This window comes from Melospiza melodia, unplaced genomic scaffold, assembly GCF_035770615.1.
Source record: "Melospiza melodia melodia isolate bMelMel2 unplaced genomic scaffold, bMelMel2.pri scaffold_18, whole genome shotgun sequence".
Classification (NCBI taxonomy): Eukaryota; Metazoa; Chordata; class Aves; order Passeriformes; family Passerellidae; genus Melospiza; species Melospiza melodia.
The window spans coordinates 19,376,359-19,400,118 of record NW_026948525.1 but is presented as its reverse complement, the minus strand read 5'-3'; the positions used below and the strand labels follow the sequence as shown (position 1 = coordinate 19,400,118).

The 23,760-nt window shown below is 53.5% G+C and overlaps 2 protein-coding genes across 5 annotated transcripts; one reads left to right on the top strand and one right to left on the bottom strand.

Annotated features, from left to right (window-relative positions):
* Positions 1-8,892: 8,892 nt before the first annotated feature.
* On the bottom strand, positions 8,893-20,170 carry LOC134433317 (zinc finger protein 397-like). Of its 4 annotated transcripts, none has more exons than XM_063182180.1 (3): positions 20,124-20,170; positions 11,952-12,096; positions 8,893-11,798 (listed from the first exon to the last, which is right to left on the bottom strand). In XM_063182180.1, exons 2-3 carry the CDS (start codon positions 12,001-12,003, stop codon positions 11,041-11,043), a joined length of 810 nt encoding a protein of 269 aa, XP_063038250.1. In that variant the 5' UTR covers positions 12,004-12,096; positions 20,124-20,170; the 3' UTR covers positions 8,893-11,040. The 4 variants fall into 4 exon arrangements, with proteins under 4 accessions (XP_063038250.1, XP_063038249.1, XP_063038248.1 ...); XM_063182179.1 differs by lacking the exon at positions 20,124-20,170 and adding an exon at positions 14,809-14,895; XM_063182178.1 differs by lacking the exon at positions 20,124-20,170 and adding an exon at positions 14,809-14,873 and having other exon boundaries at positions 11,952-12,030.
* Positions 14,920-23,436, top strand: LOC134433313 (zinc finger protein 16-like). Its single transcript, XM_063182169.1, has 3 exons — positions 14,920-15,000; positions 21,670-21,735; positions 21,889-23,436. Exons 2-3 carry the CDS (start codon positions 21,714-21,716, stop codon positions 23,061-23,063), a joined length of 1,197 nt encoding a protein of 398 aa, XP_063038239.1. The 5' UTR covers positions 14,920-15,000; positions 21,670-21,713; the 3' UTR covers positions 23,064-23,436.
* Positions 23,437-23,760: the final 324 nt, after the last annotated feature.

Here is a 23,760-nt window from a genome sequence, read left to right as displayed (position 1 = left end):
CGGCCGTTCTGGCAGTTGCTGGGCTCCAGTTCCACATCCAGGGCAGTTGGAGAGCCCTGCCCTGCCCAGCTGCCCCTGCCCCAGCCCAGCTGCCCCTGCCCCAGCCCAGCTGCCCCCCAGCCCTTCCCCAGCCCAAACAGCCCTGGGGCACACCGGGCACCGCTCCTGCCCTGCTGGCAAGGTGGGGATGGCTCCAGGCCAGCCCCACTGAGGGCACCCAGGAGCTTCCAAACCAATCCCTCCTTCCCTTCCTGGGGCTCACCTGCAGCTGGGCTGGGCTTGTGCTACAAATGGCCACAAAGATGATTTGGGAGCAGCAGCTGTCGCTGTGCAGGCAGGGGATGGTGCTGAAGGGATGTAAGCCAGGTCCAAACACATCTCTGCCATTGTGGGCCCAGAGCTGCTGAACACAGCTCTGCCAAAGTTAAACCCAGGATTTGGGGCAGGGGCTTGGAAAAACAAACTCAGAACCGGCAACAGCTCTCATCTGGTCTCTGGCTGGTCCAGCTCTCATCGGGTCTCTTCTGGTTGTCCAGAATTAGATTTAAGATTTTTTTTAGATTTTGATGTGAAAGGGGATTTCTATGTATTCTTTCTGCACTTATTGGAGGCAGGTGATTAATTTTATTTATGCTTTACCTTCAAGCCTGGGAGTATCTGACTTTAGTGAAAGTAATTTTTAAATGAACCTGAAAACTTAAATAACTCAAAGCATCTTTCTTCCCAGCAAGAATATAATAGGTCTTCGGTGCAATCCGCCTTACAAAAATGGAGGATGACCATGAAAAATATCTTAGAAAATCTGGATTTGTGTGTTTGTTCCTATTTTGAATGGCCAGCTGGACAAACCTTGCTGTGGTTTGCTGGAGAAACTCAAGTCAGATTTCTTTTGTACCTCTGAACTTGTAGGATGATTTGATGGTTTTTCTCAGGAGCCTCATGACAGTAAAGAAAACTGAGGTTTGTCTTTTTGGTATAGTGAGGGCCTTTTATTTTTTATTTATTTTTATTTTTCAAGACTCTTAAATCTTGCACTTTATAAATAGCAGCTACATTGAAATTAAAATAAATGCTTCAGTGCAATGGAAAAGTTATAATTCTGGCAGCTGCTTGCCCTGCCCTGTTCTGTGTCATTGCTTTGTGTGAAGCCTCTGCTGCTGGGGTCCCTCTTTCACTGGTTTTGGAAATCTGATGGAATTGCTCACATGTTAGAGAGAGAGGGTTCATTCCAATTAAATTTATTTCCTGAGCTCTTCTAGGCCAAGTGCTTGAAGCTTGTTGTGAGAAATTATGCTCAGCTTCAAAACTTTAAAAGGTTTATTGAGACCTTATCAAAAATCAACAGAAGACTGAATAAAGAAAATAATACAGCACCAAGAGCAAAGGATTCAATCTCCATCTGCTCATCTACAAAAATGGATGTTCTGCCTTTTATACCTCTAGCCCCTCTTAACATAAATTTAATATTTGCTCTTAAAATATGAGAACAAACCATCTCATTACTCATCTACAGCATCATTTTCTAACGCTGACTTTTTCAGCTTCTGTTAATACTTGTGATTTTATAATAGAATGTTCTTGGGTGGGATTTTGCAAGATTCTGTCATCAGCTTTCTGTTTTGTTCTTGGATTTCTTAGTGCTGCGTCAGAACTGAATGCAGCATTTTGGGAGGGAAGCTGTCAGCCTCAGTGGGGCTGGGACACGTGGGGCTCTGAGGGGTTCCTGGTGTGAGAATCCCCAATCACTTGTGTTAAAATTTTAAAAGTTTAATAGTAATAAAATTGTTATAAAAATAGTAATACAAATTAGACCAATAAGAACTTGGACAAGCAGAGTTAGGACAATAAAGGACAATAAAAAACAAAGAATTACCAATGTTTGGATGCTTTCCTCTTGAAAGCATGGCTCGCTAGCAAAGCATTAACCCTTAAAAGCAACAGCCTGTTGCATATTCATATATCTCAGACATGATGCAAACATTCCTTTCAAACTAGGGATTTTTCTGTTTATTGTCAACTTCTCCCATCTTATAAATCATAGTTTGGCTCCGTGGAGTCTGAAAGGAGGTAGAAGAGGTCTGGTTCTTCCTGATAAGTAGACAATAATTCTTCTCTTTGGGATTTTCGTGTCTTGTTGCTGTTATTTCTGTGCAAAGAATTTCTTTATTATCTTATCCACTCTTTGAGACAGTTAAAAGTATCTTACAGGGCGTGGTTTCTATTTTAATATTATGTTGTAGCCTAAAACTATATTTATTACACTACTGAAAAAACACAGTACTACTAATTAATACAACATAACACATATAGTATTGCATTTATATCTGCAAAGAGCCAATCAGGTAATATGTACTTTTCACACATAACTACGTGAGAGAAAGGGCTGGGGCAGAGGGGATGAGCAGAGTTGTCCATCCCATGTTGAGGAGCTGTTTTTCCCCTGGGCATGGTCTCCTCAGCACACCCTGGATCAGTGCCAGTGCACTGTGCTGTTATCACCTCTTCAGAGTGGGCACTGCAGCCTCCATCTCCAGCCCTCAGCCCTCTCTAATCAGCTGTACAGGTGTTGAGGGCTTGGCAAAGGGGAAGGTTGTAAGAGCCTAAATGAGGGATGTGGGACTCCAGGCAGCTCTCCAAAATGCAGTTTATTGTATACAAAATGCAGTTTATTCCATCCAAGAGGTCACAGCAGTCCAGGGTCGTGGGTGACAGAGCCTGTACCTACAGCTGCCAGCTCCAGCTGCACACAAGCCTGCAGACCCTTTAATTTTGGTTACAATGCATTATATACTTTTCTTTGCTGAGCATAAAGATTTCTCTCACTAACTGGAGAGCTTAATTGGATAATCCTTAAATGATGAAATACATAACAGACTGAAAGGGCTCTATGAAGTCAAGTGTCATTATTTTATCATGTGATAAAATGGTGTGAGTATTGAAATTTCAGACTTTAGGGTGCAGGAAAAATTACAGGACTCTCCCAGGGAGCCTGTACTCCTTTATTTGCAGTATACGAATAATTTAATACAGCTGAACCAATCTATACCTTAACTTTTACCTATAGCCTAACTACTATGTCATATGATATCATATCATATCAATCTTATCATATCATAATCGTATCATTATGATACCTATATAATAACTCCTATAATTACCATGTTCATGTTACTATTCTCCAGTCACTAAAAGTTAGTACATTACAGTTTAAGCTAGAAGTTGTTCTTCAGTTTCCTTGCAGTGGAAAATTCTGAGACCTTTTTTCTACTTGCCACACATCTTATTTGCCTGTGCTATCTTTCTGCTTGGTAAAAACATCTTCTTGTTTGAGACGGGTTTATCCTTTGCTCTAAGCCATAAAAACCCTTTCTAACTAACATACCCTTTGCCTCCTTGGTTATCCAGTAAGACTGGCTGAGCAATTCTTTTCTTCTGTATCAAAACTTTCTTCCATCTCTATTCCATTCTCAGGTTCTACATTCAGAGATCATTTTGCCAAGCACGCAGGTCTGTGAGAGTTTCTTGTCAAACTTTCATCCTTCCCAACAGGGAGTCTGTGGTGTTGTGAGGTTCCCAGGACAAGGTGAGAGATGAGAATTTCACTCCATGTTCTCAGAAGGCTGATTTATATTATATTATATTATATTATATTATATTATATTATATTATATTATATTATATTATATTATATTATATTATATTATATATTATATTATATTATATTATATTATATTATATTACATTACATTATATTGTATTATATTATATCCCTTCCATGAGCTCCTCTGGCCTGCTGCTCATCACAGTCATCCAGGAGACCCCAGCATGAGGCAGAGATTTTTTACAAAATATCTGGTGGTGAAAGCGAGGAACAGGCTGCCCTGAGAGGTGTTGGGTGCCCATCCTTGGGAAGATCCAGAGCCACGTTGGAGGGGGCTTTGAGCAGCTCGCTCTGGTTGGAGATGTCCCTGTCCATGAGATGCCTCAGATGATTTCTACCCTCTCATGGGAAATGTTATTCACCTGAGATTTCTCCCAGGATTCTCCTGGAGTCTTTTGATCTCTCATTTTGTGACCTGATTTGATAACCACAGGCCCACAGTCTTCCAGGAAAGGTTCTCAGTATGTTTGTTCTCCTTTGGAGTTTTCACTCCAGAATCCACTTGTGGCTGCTCCCAGGTATGTCCCAGCATCTTCACACCTCCTCGAGGAAGCAGAGCTCCCAAGAGGCAGCCCCAGATTCCTCCAGTGAGGATTCCCAAGATGCTTTTGCTCATTTGGAAGCATTTCTCTATGCCAGGGTGTACTAGAGACTCCTCCTGGCATCTGCTAGAGTCTTCTCACTGGTTTAGGCACTTGATATCCCAGGCAGCAGCCCCAGACTGCTCCAGAGCAGGTACCTGAGGAGATTTTTGTCTTTTTGTGGTAGTTGTATCTTGTGTGATCTACCTGAGACTGTTCCAAGGAGTGTCCCACAGTCTTGACCTCCAATTTCAGGATGGCAAAAATGTCTAGCAGCCCCAGATTGCTCCAGGGAAGCTGACCTTGATGAATTTTTACTTTTCCAGTGAACCTGCATCTTCCTGGATCTCCCAGGCAGGCACCACCTGGAGTCTTGGACACACAGAGATGGAAGGAGCTGAGATCCTGGGTGGCAGCCCCAGAGGGCTCCAGGGAAGCTGCCTGAGGGGATTTTGTGTCAGGGAAGAGGGAGCTGAGCAGGGCTGCAGGAGCACAGGGGCAGCCCAGGGTGGGGACACATGTCTGTGTGCCCTGCTGGGCACTGTGAGGAGCAGCTGGACGTGCCCGTGGCTGCAGGCTCTGGGTCTGGGCTGCTGCTGGCTGCCTTGGCCACATTGGCCTCCTGGTGTGGGGTGGGTGAAGGGCCGGGCAGGGCCCTGTTGGTGGCGAGTGCCGGGCAGGCCTGGCTGGGCAGTAGCAATGGCTGGCAGGGCTGACTAGGGCTGTGGCGATGGCCAGGCTGTGGCAATGGCTGGGAATGTGGCACTGGCCCGGGCTGTGGCACTCTCTGGGGCTGTGGTAATGGCCGGGCTGTGGCTCTGTCCAGGGCTGTGGCACCGTCTGAGGCTGTGGCAATGGCCAAGCTGTGGCACTGTTTGGGGCTGTGGTGCTGGCCAGGCTGTGGCGATGGCCAGGCAGGGCTGGCCGCGCCGTGGTAATGGCCGGGTTTTGGCACTGGCCGGGGCTATGACACTGGCCCGGGCTGTGGCAATGGCCGGGTTGTGGCGATGGCCAGGGCGTGGCGCTGTCTGGGGCTGTGGCGCTGTCTGGGGCTGTGGCGATGGCCGGGCTGTGGCACGTCCAGGGCTGTGGCACTGTCCGAGCTGTGGCACTCTCTGGGGCTGTGGTGTTGTCCGGGGCTGTGACACTCTCTGGGGCTGTGGTGATGGCAGGGCTATGATAATGGCCGGGCTGTGGTGCTGTCCGGGGCTGTGGTGCTGGCCGGCCTGTGGCACTCTCTGGGGCTGTGGCAATGGCCGGGACTGTGGTGCTGGCAGAGCAGGGCTGGCTGGGGCTGTGACACTGGTCGGGCTGTGACACTGTCCGGGGCTGTGGCGCTGTCCGGGGCTGTGGAGATGGCCGGGGTTGTGGCACTGTCCGGGACTGTGGTAATGGCCGGGCTGTGGCGATGGCCGGGTTGTTGCACTCTCTGGGGCTGTGGTAATGGCCAGGTTGTGGCGATGTCTCGGCTGCCCTGAGGCTGCGAGCCCCAGCCAGCACAGCGGCTGCCCCACTGCGGCCATTGTGTCCCCGCCAGGACCCCTGGGCCGGGCCGCGATGGCTCCGCTGCTGCTGCTGCTGCTGGAGCTCAGGGGCTGCGGGGCCAGGGCGGCCTGGCCCTGTCCCCATGGAGGGACCAGGCCCGGCCTAGGCTGCCCTGAGGGCGCCGCTGCTGCAGCTGAGAGCACGGCAGGAGGAGGAGGGGCAGGAGGAGGAGGAGAAGCAATCAGATAATTATTATTTACATTTTCTCTGAGGCTTCTCAACTTCCCAGGAGAAGAAATCCTGGCAAAGGGATTTTTCAGAAAATACCACAGTGACACTGTCCCAGCTGCAGGATCTGCTTTCCATCGGCCCTGAGCCCAGCCCGGTGCTGAGCAGAGGGGCTGGGCCGGGGTCATCCCCTGATGGGGGCTGTGCACCCCCTCTGCCCCCTCCCCAAATTCCCTCTGGGGAGCAGGAGCTGGGGCAGGAGCCCTGTGGGGAGGGACAAGGGGGTGACACCGGCATGGGGGGGACACACACAGCCCCTGGGGACCCCCCCTCACCTTCTGCTGCAGCACGAGGAGGATGAACCCCAACATGGAGCCACAGAGCCCTGGCAGCATCTTGTGGGTGGGGTCTGGTGGCTGCTTTGGGGGGTCACATCTGCCCTAAAACCCCTCCCAGACGCCCCAAACCACCCCACAGCTCCTGGCCAGGACTCCCCCAAAGCACTCCCTCTGTGGTGGTGTTTGAGGGTGCCCAGGACGAGGGAAGAGATGAGAATCTTGACTCCGTGTTTCAGAAGGCTGATTTATTATTTTATGATATATATTATAAGAAAATGATATATTAAAACTACACTAACGAAAGAGAAAGGAGACATCAGAAGGCTAGCAAAGAAAGGAATAAAATCTTGTGACTGCTCAGAGTCCTGACACAGCTGGACCTATGATTGGTCATTAATTAAAAACAACCACATGAGACCAATCAAAGATGCACCTGTTGGTAAACCATCTCCAGACCACATTCCACAGCCATCACAGAGTTATTGTTTACATTTCTTTTCTGAGCTCCTCAGGAGAAAACTCCTAGCGAAAGGATTTTTTAGAAAATATGTCCGTGACACTCCCTGCAATGTAAATGGCCCTAAGAGCCACCAAACCCCCTTCCCATCTCCCCCAAAACCCACCCAAATTCTCTGCAAGCCACACAGCCCAGCCAGGACCCCAAACCCCCCTCACAGTCTGCCACAAAAGCCCCCCAAACCCCTCCCAGCACCACAAACACCCCAAGAGCCACAGAAGCCTCTCCCCATTCCCCCAGGACCCCCAAACCCCCTCCCACCCCCTGGCACTGACCAGGAGAGGTTGGTGGGCAGCAACATCCCCTGCCAGGAGCAGCCCAGGCACTTCAGCAGCGATTTGGGCACTTTGGGGAGACACCCCAAACGGAGAGAGTCAGGCCAGGGACTGGGACAGAACCAGAATTCCTGGAGAACAGACGGGCTCAGGGGGACAAACTCTGCCAGCACAGCTACAAGACTGTGGCCCTGCAGTCCTACAACACCCACACCCTCCTGGATATTCCTCTGAACCCCAAATTCACCTCCAAATCCCAGTGAAGTGGTGCAGCTTTAGTTTTCTTTGTTTAATTTCTTTATTTTTACCTCCATTTTGGGTGTTTTGATGGCATAAAGATGGAAATTATTTAGGTTGGAAAGGACCTCCAAGGATCATCCAGCTATGCTCGATGCCACCAGAAGAAATGATTGGACAGAGCAGAATTTTTAGGGTGCAAAGGTATGTTGGGGGGTCCTTTTGTTCCTGTTTACTTAGAGAATTGCTAGGAAACACTAAGAACTGGATACTTCAGAAAACAAAAGATGTGACCAAGCTCAGGGAGGAGGGCACCTGGCTGCACTTCTCTTATCTGGGAGTTTCTCCTGAGCCCAGCCCAGAGCTGCTTCTCCAGCTGTGGGTTAGAAATTTAACTCGGGGTAGAAACCAATTTTAGATTTAGCTGAAGTCTGCTGTTTAATCTCCTGTAGTCTGTTAACTTGTGTGCTCCCAAAAAAGCCTGCAGAGAAAACAAAGGAGATTCAAGGCTACCTAGAAAGGAATGCAAACATCCAAGCTGAAGAGAGATAAGGAGAGGGGCCCCCCCTCCCCGCACCGACCCTGGGGCTGAAGCAGATGGAGAAACTGGATCTGGGTTACAACTATGTGACTAAACAAGTGGCAGGCTCATAGAATTTATAAGACAATTTAATACATGTGTGCCAGGAAAATGAATCCACAAACATCAGAGGTTTATGTCCAAAAAGGAGACAAAGGAGTCCTTTGACTTTATTTGCATAATGGGAGAGACCATGGGGCATTCCCCTGGGGTCTCTCCAATTTTTGGAGGATGCAGCCTCCTTTTTATCCCAATTTCCCTTCTCTCTTTCCCCAGTGGCTGAGGTACTTGAGAGGTACAGACTTCCCAAAATGCCTGATACCAAAGATTTCCCTCTAACGTATAACCCCCCTTTTTAATTTTTAAATCTTATGGAATTTAGGGGTTTCCCCCATTGTTTCTTTTATCTTGCAACGTACAATTTCATTTATCAGCAACCCTAAAGTTTATTTGTAAAAACAAATATCTTTTTCCATTCATTAATGATTGGAATCCTTCCCATTGTTTCTTTTATCTCTCAGTGCTGGTTTTATCTAGCAGCAGACCCACAGCTGGTTTGTAAAGACAAATCCCACATTCCTCTCATATGCACATGTCTTTTATGCATATGCAACAAGTTAAGAGGAAAAATAGATTTGGGAATTTTCGGGGGTGCCTGTGTCCTTAGGGCAGCACTGAAATCAATCATACTGGCTTTACAGCTTCTACAAATTGCGGGGTTTTTTCTGCAAATCAGGGTGAGCCTCTGCTGTGAGACTGCACTGAGACCTTATTGCGAAAAATGCATATATCTTATGATTGGCTTTTCATAAATATTAAAATGAATATTATATGTGTTGTGTTAGAAAGTAACGCTGTATTAATTCTCTTAAGTACTGTGTTAAATATAGTTTTAGGTTATAAAAAATGTTAAAATACAAACAATGCTATGTAGGATACTCTTTAAAGAAAGGACTCACAGCGAGGTAGCAGCCACAGGACACCTGAATCTTTCAGAGAAAAAGAATTTATTGCCCTCTCATCAGAAGCAACTTCTTCCCACCTCCAAGGCGCCCTTAGGATTCAGGGGAAGAGGGTGACAATGGCCAGACAGAATCCTGTGTTTGAATGGAATTTATGCATCATGTATGATGTGTATGAATATGCAACAGGCTATTGTTTTTAATGGTTAATCCTTTGTTAATGGGTGTCCTTTTTTGGGCTTGCGCTGCCCAGAAAACGTACCTGGACATCTGTAACTCTTTGTCTCTATTGTCTCATATTGTCCTAATTCAAATTGTCAAAATTGTTATTACTCTAATTATATTAGTATTTTTTATAACCATTTTATTACTATTTAACTTTTAAAATTTTAAAAACAAGTGATTGGTGTTTTTCACACTTATTAACACCCGCCTCACTGACAGAGGGACCATCCCCGTCTGCCTGGGACCCTGAGCTCGGCTCTCCCTGCCCTGCAGCCACTGTTATAGATACATATTATAATAGTGGCTTTTCACAAATGTAAAAATGGATTTTATATCTGTGGTGTTAAAATAACTTTGCTCTATAGTTTCTATTTCTGTTGTTAATTAAGGTTAGACATAGTAGTGAAATAGCTGATATAATTATGCTTGTGCTAAAATGCCTGCTTTGGTTGGGATAACATCCAATTGAGAGGAACAGCAGATTTGTCTTTACAAACCAGCTGTGGGTCTGCTGGTAGATAAAACTAGCACTGGGAGATTAAAGAAACAATGGGAAGGATTCCACTAATTAATGGGAAAAGATATTTGTTTTTACAAACAAACTTTAGGGTTGCTGATAAATGAAATTAGACATTGAAAGATGGAAGAAACAATGGGGGAAACCCCTAAATTCCATAACAATTAAAAATTAAAAGGGAGGGTTATACATTAGAGGGAAATCTTTGGTATCAGGTGTTTTGAGGTCTGTACCTCCCAAGTACCTCAGCCAATGGGGAAAGACAGAAGGGAAATACAGCTGGGAAACTGGGATAAAAAGGAGACTGTGTCCTCCAAAATTTTGAGAGATCCCAGGGGGATGCCCCATGGCCTCTCCCTTTATTTGAATAAGTAAAAGGACTCCTCTGTCTCCTTTCTGGACATAAATCTCTGATGTTTGTGGATTAATTTTCCTAACACAACGAACACAGGATGAGGACATCTGTACAGATCTGCCAACCACTGTCTGAAGGCACTGTGGACTGGGCCCAAAACTGAAGATGATGATAAAAAAAGAACTAAAACCACAATCCAGGAATACTAATGCTCTAAAAAGGCAGATCCAAGGACGAGATACGCTAAGGAGTTCTTAGAACATGTAAACTAGCTTGGGGAAATGTTTACTATGTATAAGGGTCTATAAATATACAAAAGGTTGGTGTAAGGGAAAAGGTATTTAAGGGGCATCCCCAGCTGAGTGCCAAGATGCACCTGGCTGGAATTACCTTTGCTCTATGGTCCTTGTTTCCTATTGCCCTTTATGAAATTTTTAAATTTTTCACAGGAGACTGAAGGTGTTTTTCACACCCCACACCCCCTGCCTGCTGACACATCTTGCCAGCCCAGCCTGGTGCTCCCCAAGTCCTGCTGGGGCACCTGGATCATCCAACCCACCCCTGTGGGTTTGTGCAGCAGAGCCTCTGTCAATGCTGTAGTTGTTGTTCTTTGTTTGCTTTACTATACACACCACTAAAGAACTGTTATTCCTATTCCCATATCTTTGCCTGAGAGCCCTTAATTTCATGATTCTAATAATTCAGAGGGAGGGGGTTTACATTTTCCATTCCAAGGAGGGCTCCTGCCTTCCTTAGCAGACACCTGTCTTTCAAACCAAGACAAGGTAAAAAATCAGCTCTTCCCAAGGAGTTTCCAATACGGAGCTGAGACCCAATGGATGTTCCTGCCCCAGCATTGAGTCAGGTGACTACAGGGATCCAGGATGATGTGGAGACCACTAGCCAGGCGTCTTCCCAACTTGGATTATTGGGAATGTGGATTACCAGGGCTTTTCCAACTTGGATTATTGGGAATGTGGGTCACCAGGGCTCTCTGCAGCGAGGATTCTCTGATGGGGGATGGAGTTGGAGCAGTGCATGAAGCTCCTCCTACAGCTGGGGCACTTGCAGGGCTTCCCTTAGCGGTGCCTCCACTGGTGTTGATTCAAGACTGAGCTGGTCCTGAACCTCTTCCCACACTCCGGGCACTCGTAGGGCCTCTCCCCGGTGTGGATGCGCCGGTGCCTGGTGAGGTGGGAGTTGTGCTTGAAGCCCTTCCTGCAGATGGGGCAGCGGAAGGGCCTTTCCTCAGTGTGAATCCGCTGGTGGGTGAGGAGAAGGGAGCTGGTCGGAAACGATTTCCCACACTCGGAACACTCGTAGGGCCTCTCCCCTGTGTGGATCTTCTGGTGGGAGGTCAGGTGGGAGCTCCGGAGGAAGTTCTGGCCACACTCCCAACACTCGTAGGGCCGCTCCCCGGTGTGGATGCGATGGTGGATGGTGAGCTGGGGGCTGTCTCTGAAGCCCTTTCCACATTCAGGACACTCATAGGGCTTCTCCCCAGTGTGGATCATCTGGTGGCGGAGCAGGCGGGACCTCCAGCTGAAGCTCTTCCCACACTCCAGGCACTTGTGAGGCTTCTCCCCATCATCGAGCTGCTCATGGAGCACCAGCTCTGAGCTCTGGCTGAAGCTCTGTCCACCTTCCTGGCTCAGGCTGGCTCTTTCCTCCGCAGAGCACCCTGGGCTGGGTTTGCAGCCCTTCTTCCTGGGGGATCTCTGGGGCTTTTCCTCCCCATCGGATTCCTGCACCGGGGAGTCACTCAAAACAGCCTCTTCCATGAGGTTCTGCTGCCCTGGAGATTTGTCCTCCCTGCTCTCCATGCTCAGCTCCTGCTCTGGGGAAGGAAGGACAAGGACAGGATGGGATTTGCCTCCGTGCCACAGGCAAGGGCAAGGAGATCCCCCCAGGGCTGTGCTGCAGCCAGGGCTGTGCTGGGCTGGGAGATGGAGCAGCACAGCGGGGAAAGGGGCACTGACTTCCTCCTCACCTGCCTCAGTGTCCCGGGGCATCTTCCTCTTTCTTGCAGCCTCCTCCTCCATCCAGCCAAGGGTTGGGAATGGGAAATCCTGGTTTGCAGGGAAAACAGGGGATGAGCACACAGAGTTTCAAGGTCCTTCTGCGCAAGTCCATCTCTAGAAGTCACCAGGCATAAAAACATCGCAAACACCAAGATTTAGCACTGAAATTGACTCCCAGGTGTTCTGTCTCTGTGGTCTCTCCCCTTTGGCGTTTGGGTGTTCCCCTTATCCCAGCTGCTTGGGGGCACACTTGCATTGGGGGGTCTCCCATCTACTCAGTCCCTGCTGTCCCCAATCTGCTGGGAGTCACAGGAATCCAAAAAACAACAATTCCTCCCTTTTCCATCACTCCATCATCTGGGATGATTAGAGTTTTGGGCTCCTGGGGTCCCTACTCCCCTCATTCTCTGCTTTGGGCTGCAGGGGATCCAAGGAGTCCCCCCTGCCAGGGACTGGTTTGTACTGGGGGAACTAGGAATGACTGAGAATAACTGTGAGCATGCTGAGGGACACTGGGATATACCAGGAGTGTCTGTTAACCATACTCAGGTGACTGGAACCACACTGGGAACAGGTGGGACCATGCTGGTGAGAACTGGAACCTCATTCTGGGGGCAACTGGGAGCGAGTGGGAGTGACTGGGTGTATGCTGGGGATAACTGGGCATGATTGGGACCACGCTGGCAGGGACTGGGATCATCTATGGATTGGCTGGCATTATACTAGGGACAACTGGGGTCATACTGGGAGGAACAGGGAGTGACTGGAACAATGCTGGGGGCTACTGGGATCCTACTGGGATGACAGGAGGAGAAGCTGGCCAATGCTGGGAGTCACTGGCATCATACTGGATCATACTGGCAGCAACTGGGACTGCACTGAGGGTGACTGGGAGTGGCTGTGAGCAACTGGCCTCAGGCTGGAAGCAACTCAGGGCAACTGGGAGGGACTGGGAACATGCTGGGAGTAACTGGGATATACTGGGAGAGACTGAAACCACACTGGGGGTAAATGGGAGTAACTGGAACCCTACTGGATGGTCATGGGAGCAGCTGTGCCCATGATGGGGTCATACTGGGATCCTATGGGAAATGGCTGGGATCATACTGGGAGTGACTGGGAAGGTGCTGGCTCCAACTGGAACCATACTGGAAGTGACTGGGAGCAACTGGGCCCACACTGGGAGTGCCAGGGAGTCACTCTGAGCATGACTGCAATAATACTGGGAGTATCTGGGACTGACTGGGGTCATACTGGGGGTGACTGGAACCATGTTGGGAGTGACTACTGATCCTGCTGGGGTCATCCTGGGAGCCACTGGGATCACACTTTGGGCAACTGCCAGAAACTGGGATCATGCTGGTGGCCACTGGGAGGAACTGGGAAAGACTGGGATCATTCTGAGCTAACTAGAACTGTACAAGGCACACTGGGATATGCTGGAAGTGTCTGTGACCATACTAGGGGGACTGGAAGCACACTGGGAACAGCTGGGACCATGCTGGGGGCAACTGGGAGTGAGTGGAACAATGCTGAGAGGGACTGGGACTATTCTAGGGACAACTGGGATCATACTGGGAGGAACTGGGAACAATTTGAATTATGTTGGAGGCAACAGGGATCATACTGGGATGTCAGTGGCAGTAGCTGGGTCTATGCTGGGTCAGACTGGGATCACACTGACGGTGACTGGAATCATACTGGGATTGACTGGGAGTGGCTGTCAGCAACTGCAATCATGCTGAAAGCAAGTGGGGGGAAGTGGGAGTGACTGGGATCATATCAGGACTGACTGGGATGATACCTGGAGTAGCTACAATCGGACTGGGACTGTAGGGGGTGTGATTGGTCCCTGTCTACAGTTGCTGGGAGCTGCCAGGCGCATGCTGGGAGCCGACTGCGCAGCCACTGGGAGGAACTGGGAGCAACTGGGAACGGCAGGATGCAGCTGCAGCAGTGGCAGCTCCCCAGTGGCCCCGTGCCGGTGCCGCTCGTGGTGCCGGCTCTGGCTGTGCTGAGATCCTGCTGGAAGGGGATCCCAGCCAAGGACCCCACGGACACCAACTGGGGGAACCCCGGGCCGGGAAGGGGCAGGAAACACAGGGACAGGAGAACTGGGGGGACACCGAGATTTGGGAGCTAGGGGGCACAGAGAGAACCAAAGGGGGAACCAAAGGGAGAGCTGGGAGAGCAGGGAACGGGGTTGGGGGGTACCAGGACTGAAAAAAGGGGAGGCTGCGGTGGGCAGAGGGGGGACGGGCTGGGCTAAGGGGGTTCCTGCACGCAGGAAAGGGAGCTCCAAGGGTCCCCAGTGTTCCCCACTCCCAGCAAAAGTTGGGAAAAGCCAGGATGGCTGGGAATAGAGGCCCCGGATGTCCTCGGTGTGGAGGAGATGAGGGGCTGTGGTCTGGGAAAGGCAGGAATTTGGGTCCAGGGGCTCTCTGTGGGAAGGAAAAGGGGGCTCTGGGGGCTGGGAGAGGTGGGATGGCCGGGAAGGGGGTACGGGGGTCACTGGTGTCGAATAAGGGGGTGCAGGGTGGATCCCCTGCCCGGGAATGGGGGTGCGGGGGCCCCCGGTGATCCGGGATGGGCGATCAGAGAGTCCCGGTGCCGGGGGTCCCCCTCACCTCTCGCCGCCCCCCGGGACCCCAGAAGCGCCCCCAGCCCCAGCGCTGGAGCCATCGCGCTGCTCCTCCTCACTCCCAGTGTGATCCCAGTACGGTCCCAGTAGACCTCAGTCACCCGGGAGCTGCTCCCAGGATGATCCCAGTACAGCCCAGTCACTCCCACTGCTGCCATCCCCCCCACCCCTCGATCCGTTCCGACCTGGCCCGGCTCCATCCCCGCTCCTCCCGCCGGCTGCGAGGGCTCGGGGAACGGGGGAGGAGGAAGAGGAGGAGGGAGAGAGGAAGAGGCGGAGCGGCAGCAGGAAGCGGCGGGAGCAGAGCACGGCCGGAATCGGGCGGCTCCGGCGCTGCCTGAACTCCGGACCCGGGAGCATCGCCCCCCATCCCGCAGGTGCCCGGGGAGGTTCCCCCCTGTCCCAGCTGCTGGGGTCAGGCTTAGATTGGGGGTCCCCCTTCTCCTCGGTGCCCGCCCTGCCCAGGCTGCTGGCAGTCCCAGCAATGCCAAAAGCTCCCTCCTCTTCGCTCTCCCCATTTCGGGATGCGGGGCTCTTTGGGCTCCCGGGCTCCCTTCTCCCCTCATTCTCTGCTCGGGGCTGCAGCAGCTCCAAGGAGTCCCCCCTGCCCCTCTCCAGGCTCTTGAGGCTCCCGCCAATGACGGCGCTCCCCCCTCTCTGGGCTCCCCACTTTGGGCTCCTGGGGGACACAGGGCTCTGCTCCTCCAGGCTGCCTCTGCCAGCAGCCGCCACCGGCACCCCCCGATGTGCCCCCGAGGGGCCTTTTCCGCTCAGCCTTGGACTGCTTCATTCTCCAAACACCCCCTCAAAAACCCAACTGGGAGTGGCTGGGAACGTGCCAGAGGCAACTGGGCTACACTGGGACATACTGGGAGTGACTGTAACAAAAGTGAGGGTGAAAGAGAGCAACTGGAACCACAACTGGTTCATACTGGCAGGGACTGGGAGCACACTGGGCTTTTCTTTTGATCATACTGGGAAGGACTGGACTAATACTGGGAGGATCTGAGAACAACTGAAAATACACCCTGCACATCATCTCCCATACTGGGCCTGACTGGGAGCAACTGGGAGCATGCTGGGAGCAAATGGCATCATACTGCGACTGACTGGGTTGATCTAGAAAGCAACTGGAACCATGCTGGGGGCAGCTGGGACCATACTGGGAGAAATTTGAAGCAACTGGGACCACACTGGGAGGGCTGGCATGTGACTGGGATCAAACTGGAGCTTACTGGGATCATACTGCGGTCAAAGTGAGTGACTGGGATCACATTTTGGGCTACTGGGAGCAACTGAGAGAAACTGGGATGATGCTGCAAGCAAACTGGAGGAACTGGGAAGGACTGGATGCATGCTGGAGGCAACTGGGATATACTGGGCATGACTGGGGAACCATACTGGAAGAACTGACACCTTACTGGGGCCACTGGCAGTGTCTGGAAATGACTACAGACATGCTGGGGGAACTGGGATATACTGGGAGTGTCTGTAACCATACTGATGTGACTGGAATTACACTGGGAACAGCTGGGACCATGCTGGGGAGAGCTGGGACCACATTGGGGGCAACTGGGAGTGAGTGGGACCATGCTGGGAGGGACAGGGATCATATGGGGAGTGACTGGGACTACAGCAGAGGCAACTGGTTTCAACTGGGACCATACTGGGAGTGTTTGTAACGATAGGGGAGTGATGGAAGCACACTGGGAACAGCTGGGTCCATGCTGGGAGCAACTGGGATCACACTGGGGGCACTGGCATCAGACTGGGAGTGACTGGGAGCAACTGGGATTAGACTGCAGGTGACTGGAATCATACTGGAGTGGCTACACTCATACTGGGATTATACTGGGCATGAATGGAACCTGACTGGGGGTTACTGGGAGCTACTGGGCCCATGTTGGGAGGAAAATGGGCATATATTGGGAGAAACTGTGATCGGCTGGAAGGTTCTGGAACCATGCTGAGAGGACTGAGACTATAACTGGGGCAACTGGGAGTTACTGGGAAAGACTGGCATCATTCTGAGGTAACTAGAACCTTACTGGAGTAATTGGGATGTACTGGGAATGCCTGTAACCATACTGGGGCAACTGGAACCACACTGGGAACAGCTGGGATCTTGCTGGGGACAACTCGGACCACACTTGGGGCAACTGGGCATGACTGAGACCCTGTTGGGAGGACTGGGACTAATCTCAGGTTAACTGGCATCATAATGGGAGGAACTGGGAGCAACTGGAACTCTGTTGGGGGCAAATAGGATCAAACTTGAATCAGAGTGAGAGCAGCAAGGTCCATGCTGGGTTAGACTGGGATCACACTGACAGTGACTGGAATCATGCTGGGATTGACTGGGAGTGGCTGTGAGCAACTGGAATTGCGCTGAAAGCAACTGGTAGAAAGTGGGAGTGACTGGGAGCATGCGGGGGGTAACTGGGATATACTGGGAGAGACAGAGAGTCACTGGGATCACACTAGAGGCTCCTAGGGTCATGCTGGCATTGACAGGGGGCAACTGGGATCACACTAGGGGCACTGGTATCAGACTGGCAGTGACTGGGATCATACTGGGTGTGGTTACAATCATACTGGGATTAGAGTGGGTGTGATTGGACCCTGACTGGGGGTTACTGGGAGCTACCAGGCCCATGCTGGGAGCCAACTGGGTCTCCCAGCAGCCTGGCGGGGGGCGGGCAACGAGTGGACAGGGCACCCCCAGTCCAAGTGTGACCCCAGCAGCTGGGACAGGGGGGAACCTCCCCGGGCACCTGCGGGATGGGGGGCGATGCTCCCGGGGTCCGGAGTTCAGGCAGCGCCGGAGCCGCCCGATTCCGGCCGTGCTCTGCTCCCGCCGCTTCCTGCTGCCGCTCCGCCTCTTCCTCTCTCCCTCCTCCTCTTCCTCCTCCCCCGTTCCCCGAGCCCTCGCAGCCGGCGGGAGGAGCGGGGATGGAGCCGGGCCAGGTCGGAACGGAGCGAGGGGTGGGGGGGATGGCAGCAGTGGGAGTGACTGGGCTGTACTGGGATCATCCTGGGAGCAGCTCCCGGGTGACTGAGTTCTACTGGGACCGTACTGGGATCACACTGGGAGTGAGGAGGAGCGGCGCGATGGCTCCAGCGCTGGGGCTGGGGGCGCTCCTGGGGCCCCGAGGTTGCGGCGAGAGCTGAGGGGGGACCCCCGGCACCGGGACTCTCTGATCGCCCATCCTGGAGCACCGGGGGGCCCCTGAACCCCCACTCCTGGGCACCGGGATCCCCCCGCACTCCCATTCCCGGGCAGGGGATCCACCCTGCACCCCCTTCCCGGCCATCCCGCCTCTCCCAGCCCCCAGAGCCCCCTTTTCCTTCCCCCAGAGACCCCCTTGACCCCTATTCCTGCCTTTCCCATTCCCCAGCCCCTCCTCCACACCGAGGACACTCGAGACCCCTCTTCCCAGCCATCCTGGCTTTTCCCAACTTTTGCTGGGAGTGGGGAACACTGGGGACCCTTGGAGCTCCCTTTCCTGCGTGCAGGAACCCCCTTAGCCCAACCCGTCCCCGCTCTGCCCACCGCAGCCTCCCCTTTTTTCAGTCCTGGTACCCCCCAACCCCGTTCCCTGCTCTCCCAGCTCTCCCTTTGGTTCCCCCTTTGGTTCTCTCTGTGCCCCCTAGCTCCCAAATCTCGGTGTCCCCCCAGTTCTCCTGTCCCTGTGTTTCCTGCCCCTTCCCGGCCCGGGGTTCCCCCAGTTGGTGTCCGTGGGGTCCTTGGCTGGGATCCCCTTCCAGCAGGATCTCAGCACAGCCAGTGCCGGCATCACGAGCGGCACTGGCACAGGCTACCGGGGAGCTGCCACTGCTGCAGCTGCATCCTGCCATTCCCAGTTGCTCCCAGTTCCACCCAATGGCTGCGCAGTCGGCTCCCAGCATGCGCCTGGCAGCTCCCAGCAACCGTAGACAGGGACCAATCACACCCCCTACAGTCCCAGTCCAATTGTAGCTACTCCAGGTATGATCCCAGTCAGTCCCAGTATGATCCCAGTCACTTGCAGTGTAACTCCAGTCACTCCCAGTATGATCCTGCTCACTTGTAGTGTAACTCAAATCACTCGCAGTCACTCCCAGTATGATGCCAGTAGCCCCCAGTGTGATCCCAGTTGCTCCCTGTCAATGCCAGCATGACCCCAGGAGCCTCCAATATAATCCCAGTGATTCCCAGTCTCTCGCACTCTATCCCAGCCACCCCCAGGTTACTCCCAGTGACTCCCAATTCTTTCCAGTTGCTCACAGCCACTCCCAGTCAATCCCAGTATGATTCCAATCACCCTCAGTGTGATCTCAGTCTCACCCAGTATGGATCCAGCTGCTGTCAGTGTCATCCCAGTATGGTCCCAGTCCCTCTCAGCATTGTTCCACTCACTCCCAGTTGCCCCCAGCATGGTCCCAGCTGTTCCCAGTGTGTTTCCAGTCCCCCCAGTATGGTCACAGACACCCCCAGCATATCCCAGTGTGCCTTGTACAGTTCTAGTTAGCTCAGAATGATCCCAGTCTTTCCCAGTTCCTCCCATTTGCCTCCAGCATGATCCCGGCTTCTGGCCAAAGTGTGATCCCAGTGGCTCCCAGGATGACCCCAGCAGGATCAGTAGTCACTCCCAACATGGTTCCAGTCACCCCCAGTATGACCCCAGTCAGTCCCAGATACTCCCAGTATTATTGCAGTCATGCTCAGAGTGACTCCCTGGCACTCCCAGTGTGGGCCCAGTTGCTTCCAGTCGCTTCCAGTATGGTTCCAGTAGGAGCCAGCACCTTCCCAGTCACTCTCAGTATGATCCCAGCCATTTCCCATAGGATCCCAGTATGACCCCAGCATGGGCACAGCTGCTCCCATGATCATCCAGTAGGGTTCCAGTTGCTCCCATTTACCCCCAGTGTGGTTTCAGTCTCTCCCAGTATATCGCAGTTACTCCCAGCATGTTCCCAGTCCCTCCCAGTTGCCCTGAGTTGCTTCCAGCCTGAAGCCAGTTGCTCACAGCCACTCCCAGTCACCCTCAGTGCAGTCCCAGTGGCTGCCAGGATGACCCAGTATGATGCCAGTGACTCCCAGCATTGGCCAGCTTCTCTTCCTGTCATCCCAGTAGGATCCCAGTAGCCCCCAGCACGGTTCCATTCAATCTCTGTTCCTCTCAGTGTGATCCCAGTTGTCCTTAGTAGAATGCCAGCCAATCCATAGATGATCCCAGTCCCTGTCAGCGTGGTCCCAGTCATGCCCAGTTACTCCCAGTAGAAACCAGTCCCAGTGCTGCCACTGCTGGGATCCCCCAGCCCTGTGTGCGTTCCGCCCTAGCGGATGTGCCGAGAGGAGCTCCAAGGGCTGGCAGTGGCCAGGCAGGGTCCCCAGCAAGGCCCAGTTTGGATGTGAAGCCCCCAGTTTGCCCAGTTTGCCTCTCCTTTGGCCCGGGCCGGGTTCCCCCCGCCTGCAGCGGCTGGGAGTAGCCGAGAGCCCCGCACTGCCCATCCCGACCTGTCCCGGCTCCATCCCCGCTCCTGGCACGGGCTGCGAGGGCTGCGGGAACGGGGCACAGAAGGTGTGGCTGCTGCTGGGGGAGGAGGAGGAGGGAGGGAAGGGCAGGGATGAAGGGGGAGGAGGAGGCAGGGTTAGGGGGGAGGAGGAGAGAGGAGGGGTTAGGGGGTAGGAGGAGGGAGGGATGGGGAAGTTTGAAAGAGGAGAGCCAGAAGGGATAGAAGAGGAGAAGGAGGTGGGCTGAGGGAGGAGGAGAAGGAGGGATGGAAGAGGAGGAGTGGGAGGAAGAGGAGGGACAAAGGCAGATCGAGGAAAGTAGAAGGAAGTCCCAGCCTTGAAGCCCCCCCTCAGCCTGGACTGAGTCCCAGTGTGGGCAGCAGAGAAAGGGGGGATTCTTCTCCTCTGCCCCACTCAGGTGAGTCCCCACCTGCAGAGCTGCCCTAGCACTGGGGGCCAGCACAGGAATGACCTGGAGCTGGTGGAACCAGTCCAGAGGAGGCACCAGAGATGCTGGAGCCCCTCTGATCTGGAGCTAGGCTGGGAGAGCTGGGGGTGCTCACCTGGAGAAGAGAAGGATCCAGGGAGTGTTGAGATGTCCTGCAGCTCCCTCTGTGCTCTCAGCCAGGCAGAAGCAGGCTCTGGAGTCAGCCCTGGAGCAGGGCAGGTGTTGGGGGTGTGACATGGAGCTGCTCCCCTGTGGGATATCCCCTCCAGGTTGCAAGCTCCTCAGTGGAGGAGTGAATCCAGGAATGTGGCTGTGGTAGTCCTTCCTTGTGGCTTGCCCCCAGCCCTGCTGTTCCCTTGGCCACTCCTGTGGGAAACAGTGCAGGTTTAGGTGCCTCAGCACCACCAAACCCTCCCTGAATTCGCAGCCCCCACCCATGAGATGGTGACGGGGGAGGGGGAGCTTGGCCCAGATATCCTGGGGGGTCTCTGCATTGGGTTTTTTTGGGGGATGTTTGGAGAATGAAGCAGTCCAAGGCTGAGCGGAAAAGGCCCCTTGGGGGGACATTGGGGGGTCCCGGTGGCAGCTGCCGGCAGAGGCAGCCTGGAGGAGCAGAGCTCTATGTCCCCCAGGAGCCCAAAGTGGGGAGCCCAGAGAGGGGGGAGCGCCGTCATTGGCGGGAGCCTCAAGAGCCTGGAGAGGGGCAGGGGGGACTCCTTGGAGCTGCTGCAGCCCAGAGCAGAGAATGAGGGGAGAAGGGAGTCCGGGAGCCCAAAGAGCCCCGGCATCCCAAAATGGGGAGAGCAAAGAGGGGGGAGCTTTTGGCATTGCTGGGACTGCCAGCAGCCTGAGCAGGGCAGGCACTGAGGAGAATGGGAACCCCCAATCGTAGTGTGACCCCGGCAGGTGGGACAGGAGGGAACCCCTGAAGAGCAGAGGGGAGGTACCAGGGACGGGGAACTCCTGAGAGGCCTTTTCAGGGCTGAATCTTGGTGTTTGGGAGGTTTTTTGGAGCCCCGGTGTCCAGTGACTTGTAGAGATGGACGTGGGCAGAGGGACCTTCAAACTCAACGTGCTCATCCCTTGTTTTCCCCAAACCAGGATTTCCCATTCCCGACCTCTGGCAGGCTGTCAGGAAGAGGAAGATGCCCCAAGACACTGAGGCGGGTGAGGAGGAAGTCAGTGCCCCTTTCCCCTCTGTGCTGCTCCATCTCCCAGCCCAGCACGGCCCTGGCTCCAGCACAGCCCTGGGGGGATCTCCTTGCCCTTGCCTGTGGCACGGAGGCAAATCCCATCCTGTCCTTGTCCTTCCTCCCCCAGAGCAGGAGCTGAGCATGGAGAGCAGGGAGGACAAATGCCCGTGGCAGAACCTGGTGGCAGAGGCCGTTTTGAGCGGCTCCATGGCGCAGGAAGCCAATGGGGAGGAAAAGCCCTGGAGATGCCGCACGAGGAGGGGCTGCAAACGCAGCTGGCAGGGATCTGAGGGGGAAAGAGCCAGCCTGGGCTGGGAAGGCAGGCGGAAATCGAGCCAGAGCTCGGAGCTGTTGCTCCATGAGAAGCTCCATGATGGGGAGAAGCCCCACACGTGCGTTGAATGTGGGATGAGCTTCAGGTGGCGGTCCAGCCTGAATCGCCACAAGAGGACCCACAGTGGAGAGAGGCCCCACGTGTGTGGGGAATGTGGAAAGAGCTTTAAACTCAGGTCCTACCTGAGCAGCCACCAGATGATCCACACTGGGGAACAGCCCTACGAGTGTGGGGAGTGTGGAAAGAGGTTCAGATCCAGCTCTGACCGGATCCGCCACCAAATGATTCACACTGGGGAACGGCCCTACAAGTGTGGGCAATGTGGGAAGAGCTTCATGACGAGCTTCAGTCTGATCCAGCACCAGGTGATCCACACTGGGGAACAAGCCTATGTGTGTGGGGAATGTGGGAAGAGATTCAGTTGGAGCTCTGGCCTGATCAGGCACCAGAGGACCCACACTGGGGAAAGGCCCTACGAGTGTGATCAATGCAGGAAGAGGTTTCCGACCAGCTCCAATCTCCTCCTGCACCAGCGCACGCACACAGAGGAGAGGCCATTCCGCTGCCCCGACTGCGGGCAGGGCTTCAGACAGAATATCAGTCTTGTCAGGCACCGACGCATCCACACTGGGGAGAGACCCCACGAGTGTGAGGAATGTGGGAAGAGCTTCAGCCGGAGCTCCCACTTGATCAGGCACCAGAGGACCCACACTGGGGAACGGCCCCATGAGTGTGGGGAGTGTGGGAAGAGCTTCACCTTGCGCTCTAGCCTGATCTGTCACCAGCGCATACACACTGGGGAGCGGCCCTACAAGTGTGAGGAGTGTGGGAAGGACTTCACCCAGCACTCTAACCTGATCTACCACCAGCGCAGCCACACTGGTGAGAGGCCCTACGAGTGTCCCAAGTGTGGGAGGAGCTTCTCACAGCGCTCTAACTTGACCCAACACCAACGGAGGCACTGGTAAGGGAAGCCCTGCTAGTGCCCCGAGTGTGGGAAGAGCTTCGTGCGCTGCTCCAGCTCCATCCCCCACTGGAGGAGGCACTTTGGGCATAGCCCTGGTCACTCACATTCCCTGGGATACATGTTGGGAACCCACCTGTTGTAGATAGGGTCAGGCACTTGGAAAATCTCGCGATGTCATGGAAAGCAGCAGGATTCCTCTCCCCCTAATGCCTAGTGATAAGGGATCACCCAAGAATGTAGTCCCCCCTAACACTAATAACTTTCGACTCCTTATTAACCAATTACAGTAAGGCAAGACCCCCTGACGTAGAGAAAAACTTTCCCAGTATAAAACCCGACGAGACGGGACAAAAAACGTCTTGAACCGTCCACCATGCTGGTGTCTGTGTGTGTTCTTGGCCCGAGTGACCCTGGAGAGTTTGGGTCACCATGCCGTTTCCTCAGAACCAAGTCGCCTTGCCTTGCATCAGAAGGCAACAAGTGGTGCCAAAACCCGGGATCGAAGCAGGGCCCGGGGAACGGGGAGTCGCCTGGACAGAGGACGGCGGCTGTAGCGGCGGGTCCGACTACAGCGAAGGGGACGCCCTCGAATCATGGAAGCTATAGTAAAGGTCGTAAGTGAGGCTCATGAGCAATGGGGATTTAAAGGTGAGCTCAGGAATCCTAATCTTGCTATTGCAAGGCTCCTAGAGCTCGGG